The following is a 9759-nucleotide window of genomic DNA, read 5'->3' on the forward strand; positions in this document are numbered from 1 at the left end:
TCTTACAGCCACGTACAAACAAATAAGCAAACACAAATTCATTGGAGCATACATTAAATCAATACATGACCTCATGCCCACAAGAAAAGTTTTGTTTATAGGGATGAGTACTTCCTTCTCTCCTATAACTCTGAGTTCCTCCCTTACTTCCTCACCGATGATGCACACACTCTGGGTCGATGCCAGTCAGATATACAAGTTTCGCAGCAGCACATTAACTCTAGTAGTTGGCCATTAAAAGGAAGTGGTGTTTTTAAAATATTGATGGCTTTATGGGGAGAGGTGCTGGCTTTAGTCAAGCTGATACCATAGAAACGTCACTGTCCGTCTGGACAGCCACTGCAAATGTGTTGTTAGTTGAAGCTCTTCAGCTTAGGAATCAGAAATGGGTTTTAAGAACCACATTGAGGATTCAACATGTTTGAGTTTTCCTCGCATCTGTGTTGTTTTGCCAGTGCCTGATCCTGAACCAAATTCTAATAAATAGAACCTTTAATGAAATGTTAGTAATGAATCCATATCCTTTACATTTTGTTAGTCTAAGCTGTTTACGATCAAGGTTAACGTGCTAACGTGTGAGACCAAAGATGACGCAGGCCACTGTATATCATGTGACGATAAACCATCAGTTAAAACCTCTTGTCTCACAGTGAAATAAAGTACATGTACATAGTTTCCCCATTCGCCGAGCAGCTATATTTCTGTTTGCGCGCAATTTTGGAATAAAAGAAATAAGACAAATAAGTGAGTATGAAAAGAATATGACCGCGTGTTTCCACTGCAGCAGTAAAACAGTCCCTGCTGTATGTCTAATAGGTGGACGGGATCCTGTGCCTGGCAGACATCTTGACTGATGACAGCAGCGTGGAGGCAGCCAGAGCTGAAGCGGCAGCTGTTGTAGCTCAGATCACTTCGCCTCACCACACATCCACTCAGCACCTCGCCAGCTTCCTGGAGAGCATGCACGACATTGTCACGGCGCTCATCAGTGAGTGGACGCAGTGGTGATGACCTCACCCTGACCACTGATTTATAGGAGGAAAAAGTTGTTTTGATTTCATAGAAAATTATGAGTACGTGATTGTTTTAGCACGAGGCTAAACTTTACTACCTTACTGAATTTCTTTTAAACCTCTATAAAACTCTAAACAAGAGAGGGGATCAGTCGTATATTTTGTGGTTTGCTTTACTTGCATTTTGGATGTTACAGTGTATTAATAATACCCCTGCAGTTTGGTACGTTACGTCTTTTTTTTCTCTCAGAGTTGTGTGAGACCGCATCCTGTGGGGAAGTGTTCCTCCTGGCGTCGGCTGCCTTGGCCAATATCACCTTCTTCGACAGCATGGCCTGTGAGATCCTCCTGCAGCTTAATGCCATCCACATCTTACTTCAGGCCTGCAAAGACCGCCAGAGAGTTGACACACCCTACTCCAAAGACCAGGTACATGTTTCCATGTATGCAATGTTTTTCTTACTCTAAGTGTCACATAATAATAATAATAATAATAATGGATTGGATTTATATAGCGCTTTTCAAGGCACCCAAAGCGCTTTACAATGCCACTATTAATTCACTCTCACATTCACACACATGTATGCAATGTTTTTCTTACCCTAAGTGTCACATAAAAGCAAACATACTATATAATTACACTATTACTAACAATAATGCAAAAATCAACCTGTTTTTAAGCAGTGCTCTCAACTATAGTTCTTTGCCAGACCTTTAATCATTTTGTTTTTGTTTAAATCGTAGGTGGTGACAATCTTGGCAAACCTGTCTGTCTTAGAGCAATGCGCATCTGAAGTCCTGCAAGAACAAGGTAGTCTGTTTTCTAACTATAGCTTTTTATTCCTTTTTACCCATATTTGGGATTTTTTTCCCTGGCTACACTGCAGTTTAATCAAGGTAATACACTCACGGGCCTCTTCATTAGGTACACCTGTAAAATCTAATGCACTCTATTACAGCAGCTCTGAAATAAACTCTCCTTTAATGAAGCCTCTACATTTTCAGTTTTTGCTAATGTTTTCAAAAAGGTGATAATTTATACTGGTGGTTAGTGTTGTTGTACTGGACTGGAGCATTCTTACACATTTGTTTCGCCCACCTCTTGTCCCTAAGAGGGTTCAAATATTAGGAACTCCTTTAAACTTAATACTCCACTAAATCTCCAAAATGAATATAAAACTTTAAATTAAACTAGAAAGCGAAAATTTCTGAAGAAATTTTAAGTGTGCCTATGCCGCCGCTAATCAGTATAGTTTGCCATTCAAACAGCTACAGAGAGCAAAACTCAGCAGAGCAGCCATTCTCCACCATGAACTATGGTAAAACCAAACACCGCTCGCGCCTCACAGATGACAGCTTACAGTTTTGTGTAAAGATGAGGTGACTTCGTACAGCCCCAATTTGTAGACGCTGTGCGCAGAGGTTCATAAGCAGACCCAACAATGTTTGCATGAACACACTTTGAAGCATTACGTTATGGACCACTTTTCACACATAGTTGCTGTACCCACACAGCCGGCTGTAGCTTTTCATCTCACAGCCCGACACATACACAAAAAAAAAAAAAAAAAAAAAAGCAGAGAGAGCACAGACTTTACACCTGAGAGGCGTGATTGCAGATGCCGCTGAGGTGGGTCCACCTCCCCTGCAGCGGCACTGCAGACCACGCCCTGCCACACACATCAAACACCTAAAATAAATATTTATGCACTTTTCATTCACTTTTTGTTTTTTGTTATTTTTACACAGTGTTCTGAATGATTAACAATGGTCTACAGCCAATCTTGTGTATTATTATACAAACTTTGGTTGTAAGATTCAGATAACTATTTAATAAAAGCTAAATATTTTATATGAGAGTAAGAAAGAAAAGTATATCTTTGTCTCATACTCTCATCAGACAATACATGAACCTCTCAATAAACAAAATATATGCTCAGCTTAAATGACAAACCGCTATTTTACACAGTGGAACACTTATTTTTAAACAAAACCAATGCAGTTCGCCACTGACAGTGCTTACCTTTGCACATCACAGTAAACACTGAACCAAGATGGCGCCCACGCGAACGAGAAATCTGAACTACGGTGTCCTGCAGAGGACAAATGGTCAAAATTGCTAAAATTTACAACATATATACAGCTCAACAGCGACACCTTGTGACTTATTCCAGTCACTACCTTACATATACATAACGTCTTACCTGACATTCAGTTCACCGGACACTCATACTGAATCACCAGCCCATATAAATGAAAAATAAGTCCAGCAGCCAACCAAGAGTCATCACGAAAGACTAGGGGTGACACGACAGCGTGAGCGGGCCTGGGTGTCAGCCAGCCCAGCCTGGGTGTCAGCCAGCCCGACCTGGGTGGCAGCCAAGCCGCGCTAGCCAGCTAGCCGGCTAGCTGCCATGCGGCGGTGAAACGAGAGCGTGAGCCGGCCTGGGTATCAGTCAGCCCGGCCTGGGTGTCAGCCAAGCCGCCCTAGCCAGCTAGCCGACTAGCTGCCATGCGGCGCTAGCAGTAACATCGTGAGAGATATGGGACTTCTTGATAAAATATGGGACTTCTTGATAAAACGAGCAGATATTTTAAGTTTACACCCCTACATTATCGCCTGAAAATAGGGGAGGCTGTCATAAAGTTCAACATCAGTAACTTAGCGCGCACAGCTGTATAGAAACTCCGTGGTGCTAGCTAGCACGCAGTACAGTTATTGTAACTGTCAGCACAACGAAAATAAACTACACCTAAACTCGGTTTATATCTGACCCAAATAGAGTGCAGTTAATAACGTCTTACCTGAAATTCAGTTCACCAGCCGCCTGCTTCTCCTGCATTGGGTTCCCCTTATCCACGATTGAGCTCCGCGTTAGCCACCACCGGTCGATCGGTGTTTCTTTCCCCGCATACGAGGGGAAGAGACATATACCGGTGGCTAACGCGGAGCTAGCTAGCCACCGGTATATGAACAACTCAGTTATTTTTTCCACATCGACCAGCATCATCGGCCCATATAAACGAAAAATAAGTCCAGCTAAGACAAAGACTGTTTGCGGAGCGATCGGGGGTGAAAGGAGTTAGAGACGCCTCACTGAAAGCCAAGCCTGGGTGCTTTTGAGCGAAGCGGCGCTAGCTAGCCGAGCTAGCTAGCCGGCTAGCCGGCCGGCCAAACTGGCTAGCCGGCTAGCAGCAACATCGTGAGAAATCTGTTGCTAATATGGGATGTTTTGACAAAACGAGCAGATATTTGACGTTTACACACCTACATTCTCACCTGAAAACCGGTTGATCGGCGGCCGCCTCACATGTTTCTTTCCCCACATATGAGGGGAAAGAGACACATACCGGTGGCTAGCTAGCTCCGCGTTAGCCACCACCAAACAACTCAGTTAGTTTTTCCTCATCGACCAGCATCATCGGCCCATATAAACGAAAAATAAGTCCAGTGTGAAACAGTCGCTTGGCGAGCGATCGGGTGGTTTAGCGAGTGTCAGCCTCTTAAGTTTAAGACAAGCCCGGCTGCTTTTTAAGCGACGCGGCGCTAGCTACCCAGCTAGCGTCAGTACATAGGAACTACTTCCGGTAGTTATACAAAATAAAAGCGTCCACAGGGACACAGCGGCCGCCTCGCATTACTCCCGACATACCACTAGAGTGAGCCAGCACACCACAAATGAAGATTTCTTGTTCTCCATTCATTTCAATGGGAAAAAACTTGCATTAAAATATTCATATTTAAAAAACTATAGAAGTAATAAACACCAAAAGTCATAGCAACTCATTCCAGCTCCAGCCGCACACAATGATATATCATATGTGAACCTTGTCTCAAAACTGTGGGGGGAGTTAAGGTCCAAAATTTCAGGCGGAAAAAGAATAATAATAATAATAATAATAATAAATCCGAGCAATAGTAATAAGTGTGCCTTCGCATAGGCACACTTAATTAATGGTAGTGGAAACTACCAAACTGCTGACTAGATGAAAGTAAAAGTGAGACGCTTCAGTGTAATTCTTTTTTATTCCTCAGGAGGGCAGCATCACTTTAATTTCTGTGAACTAGCTTAGAAGAGCTGAAAACATCAGACATTGAACATAAAAAAAAATATATTTTTAATAAAGAGGTATTATTTGTTAAATAGAGTTACATAGAGATAATATGTGTTTTGTATCATTTTGTAATCCTTTCATCATTCCCATTTGTATTTTTTCAAACTCTTTTCCTTTTTCTGTTTAACGTATTCCACTGGCTCTGTACTTCTTACACTATAAAAGAGTGAGATAGATAGATGTGTCTGAGTCACTGTCTCAGTCTCACACTATCGAAGGTTGGCAGTTTCAGTCTCTTTTTCTGCTCATTAAGGCCAGTTTGATTTTATTTTTCATACGAGCACCTCAGTGAAAAAAAAATCTGATTGTTTTTGTAACAAAACATTTTTATCATATATTAAGCAGCTAAAAATGATTTAGATTTATTATCTCTCAATGTCACTTTATGAGTTTTGGCCTTTGAATTATAGCATTGCCCTTAGGGTGTTAGCCTTATAACTTATTTTTCAGAATAATTTTGAAATATTATTTAACAATAACTGGCTGAAGGGCTGACTGACTGCCTTCAGTAATTTTTTTCTTTATTATACTAACTGCACTTTTTCTATATCCTTTCTCACAGGCATGTGTAGAAAGTTTTGCTTCTTTCTTTTTCACTTGAAACCTTGACTCTTGTGTAACTTTTTGTCTGGAAACTCTCAAGTCTCTCTAAACGTGTTGTTTTGTTCCTGCTCTTATATTACATTTTACATTTTGCTGGTTCCTATGTGTTATTTTCCTGCCTGGCTAATCTGTGCTGAATATTATATATTCAAGGTATAGAAAGACTGCTACTGTTGCTGGGAGAAAAACCATCCTCTTCCAGTCCATCAGAGGGCGCTGCCTGTGAGCGTGTCCAGCAGAAAGCTGCCGTCACACTGGCCCGACTGAGCAGAGACCCTGATGTGGCCCAAACAGCTATCCAGCTTAAAGGTAGTGAGGCTTTGTGTCTTTTGGAACACTTAACAATTATCTTACTTATTAAATATCGCATTGTACAAAATGTACAAAAGAAGTAAATGAAATGCATTTTGTACAAGGTGATATGTGTATTTAATTAAAAAAATTGTTAAATGTTCCAAAAGACACACACGTCCAATCCACACATCTGGCATAAGTAAACTAATATATAAAACACACACACGCACACATAAGTGCTGTAAGTCTGTCGGTGGCCACTAGAGGGTCACAGACAGACAGTAGGAAAATGGAAAGTATTTTGTTTCCGTTTTATCAGTTTTGTAGCTTTTAAAACGGAAAAAAAAGTCTGTTTTTTGTTTTTTTTGTATATTTATGCAACCATCTTAATACAAACATATGCATTTATGCAATTCAATAAAATCTATTTTACATTGCGCCAATTCACAACAGTTGCCTCAGAGAGGTTTATTTTGCAACGTAAAGCCACTACCGTAATCAGATGATCAGCTGGTTTTGACTGACATAAGTAAAAATGATTTTGGCCACATAAAGATATTAGTTGGATATCAAATCCTCATAATCAATACTCTTTAAAAAAATGCCTGATAGACCAGACGGAAATAATTTAAGAGTATTGGTTGTACATATGTTATTCTGCATAGCTGATTTTTCTGAATCCTTTAATCTGAATTTGAAAAAGTTACATGTTTCATAGTCTGTATCAGAAGTGACAGAGCGACTGAATCTCTCTTCTTTTTTAAAGGGGTGGTATTCAATTTATTGATCACAGAATGCTAAAAAAGACTTTTACCCAGAAGTCTACAACACACAGCTACAGTTGCTCTGTTTGACATCAAAGAGTTGGACAAGCTGCTAACTGAAATGTTCCTCTGTTGTCTTTAGCTGTTCCTCGCCTTATTGAGCTGTGTCGCTCCCCTACTGAGAGAAATAACAGTGACTCTGTGCTGGTGGCTTGCCTGGTAGGTGTAAACCGTGTGTTTTTATTTGTGTGTGCACATACAAACCTTTACATATGTGTAAATTATTCTGTGTACTGAATACAAATACATCATTCAAACTCACAAACTGCCTATTTAAATTTGACTCCTAATATACTATACATTTTCAGCGGTAAAAGTAAGTGCAATACACCACGGGCCCACAATCAGTGCTCCTAATATTGTCCTATTTAATTACATTTAAAAGGCAATTTTTAAAAAGCGGAAAATATATCAACCTTATCCTCTCCAAGCCACGCTGAGAAAGCACCATTTCAGACGCTGCGTGTTTAAATATGTACATATCATGAATAATATCTCTGCTCATACATTATCATTCTGACCATAATTATTGAGAGCAGATCTTGGGGCTGATGAGGGGATTTGAAGCACATAATGGTCAGGAGCTTAATTGGGCTGCCTCGCTGCGCTGAGAAATGCCTTCTTCTTTACTGTAACCACACTCAGTCTATTCAAATTAATGCGATTCCATCTTATCCTTTTGGCCAAGGGTTAAGTAGCGCGTTTGTAGATGTTGAAGTTTTACCTTCAAAAGACGCCGAGCTTTGACAGATCATTTGTAATTTTCAACATAAATGTTGGAGGCTCTCGTGGCTGAATGGATTAGAGGCATCACGTGTAAAACTTGTACGCTCTTCAAATAAAGCGAGACACTGGGAAAAACAAAAAACAGGGTGATTTTAAAGAACTTCTAGCCCAGTAAAGGTTATAGGATTGAATTTGGTATTTTCATTACAGTTTCTTGCTGAAACTGTAAGGATGCATAAGTTTCTTTTTGGTTGTCAAGCCATATTATTCATGTGCAGTTGCCTGTATGCATGATTGCATATTTACTGTATATGTGCAGCACAATGATGAGATATGATAACATGAATGTCTGTGTGGTACGTGTGTTTGCTAACACGCTTACTGTGCATGTCTTCAGGCTGCTTTGAGGAGGCTGGCAGCAGGCTGTCCAGACAGCATCGAGGCAGCCGACCACCAGCAGCTGATCAAACCACGTCTAGTTGACTCTTTCCTGCTGTGTTCCAACATGGAGGAGAGCTTTGTATGATCCCCTGCACACCAAATCACCGAGAGTGAAGAACTCTCATTGTCAGTACAAAACCACGCGTGTTCTGAAGGAGTGTATCTGTTTCATGACTACAGCTTTGTTTGAGTCTAAATTTCTCGTTCAGTTAATAGGAAATAGCTGAATAGATGCAGAGGACATATAAATGTGTATAAATGTGTTGCATAGTGCAACTCAGTTTTCAGATTAAATGCAACAAACATGTATGTTGTTTTAGGAAAACGTGGGTCATTATTTCATGTTATTCTACAGAGAATTTCATTATTTCATTAATCATAACAGTAAGTATTTGTATAAGTAGATGAAACGTTTTGAAAAAAAAATGCAATGAAATGCTTTAAATTTGACCACTGTGCAATTTTTTTTACATTGTTTCTGAAGCGTTTTGACTCTATAAAAGGTTTCAGAGAAAACTGTCAATCTGAAATGTCTATCATTTAAGAACTGAGATTTAGTTTTGGTTTATTTTATCCTCATCTTCTTCAAATAATAAACTTTTTCAGTGAGCAACCATTTTTTAAAATAACTAAGTAAGTAAATTATTACCACTGTCGTGTATGTTTTTGTTTGCTTTTGTTACAGTCATGTGAAAAAGAAAGTTTTTCTAAGTAAACTAAGCAGCCCTGTAATTTAATAGCTTAGTTTAATAGGAAACAACTCTAGCAGCAATAACTTAAGCTCATATTTCAGTCATCCTTTATCGGTCTGTCAAATCATTGTGGAGGAGTTTTGGTCTATAGGCATTTGTTTATACACAGCTTGCTTAAGGTCCCTCCCACAGTATTTAATTTGGGTCGAGGTCTGGACTTTGGGTCACTGCAAGGCCTTGAGCCATTCCTTTTTGAGCCATCCTGTTGCTGATTTGTTGCAGCGCTTGGCATCATTGTCCTGTTACATGAGCCAATCTTGACCAAGCTGGAGCTGTCAGACAGAGGAGTTTTTGATCAACTCAGTGAATACAAGGTCATTGTTAATTGAGGATTATGGTGATAATTACACATGTAACTAACAGAGAGAAAAAAAAAGTCCATTAATTAATTAAGAAACGGGTTAACCGCTAACAGTCATGGTTAATTTATCTTTCAAAGCTCCCAGACAGGCAATGTAAAGGAACCCAATTCTCCTATCTTCATTGTGTCTTAGTTAAAAGATGCCAAAAAGATGCTTTAGCCAGTGCCTTAGTGAAGGTCATTTTGGTATTTTTGAATGCTGTCGCTTATTGAATGCTGTAAAATCTTCTGTTTTGTTACAAAGAAATAAATTGTCTTTGGTCAGTGCCTGTTATGTGCTATGACAGTACATGGTAGCACAAGAGTGTATACCACACAGAAAGAGAGAAATGTTTTAACCCAGTAGTTCAGAACAGCAGAATAAGTTGTGAAGCACCACAGTCTGTCTTTTCATCACATTTTACTGAGGTCAAGAGCAAGATGTTGTGAATTTTAGGGCTGTTAAGAGTGCTCTGTATTTATAATATCTATCATTATAGAAAATGAAATCACTAAACAATAAATACAAACAAATGTCTGGTTAATAGCCTATTATTGAAGACACGGTTTACTGTGTATTTAAATCATAAAGCAGGTTTAATAAATATATTTATAACAATAATAAAAGCTTTTCTAAAGAACCTACAGAC

The 9759-nt window shown here is 39.5% G+C and overlaps 1 protein-coding gene across 4 annotated transcripts in view; it reads left to right on the forward strand.

The window, feature by feature from the left end:
• Positions 1 to 8399, forward strand: part of insc (INSC spindle orientation adaptor protein) — a 62034-nt gene extending 53635 nt beyond the window's left edge. For all 4 annotated transcript variants that reach the window (XM_026175086.1, XM_026175087.1, XM_026175090.1 and 1 more), the window contains 6 exons: positions 817 to 988; positions 1264 to 1442; positions 1758 to 1824; positions 5886 to 6041; positions 6933 to 7009; positions 7974 to 8399. In XM_026175086.1, the coding sequence (XP_026030871.1) occupies positions 817 to 988; positions 1264 to 1442; positions 1758 to 1824; positions 5886 to 6041; positions 6933 to 7009; positions 7974 to 8102 (780 nt within the window). In that variant the 3' untranslated portion in view covers positions 8103 to 8399. The remainder of the gene's footprint in view (positions 1 to 816; positions 989 to 1263; positions 1443 to 1757; positions 1825 to 5885; positions 6042 to 6932; positions 7010 to 7973) is intronic.
• The last annotated feature ends 1360 nt before the right edge of the window (positions 8400 to 9759 follow it).

This window comes from Astatotilapia calliptera, chromosome 7, assembly GCF_900246225.1.
Source record: "Astatotilapia calliptera chromosome 7, fAstCal1.2, whole genome shotgun sequence".
NCBI lineage: Eukaryota > Metazoa > Chordata > Actinopteri > Cichliformes > Cichlidae > Astatotilapia > Astatotilapia calliptera.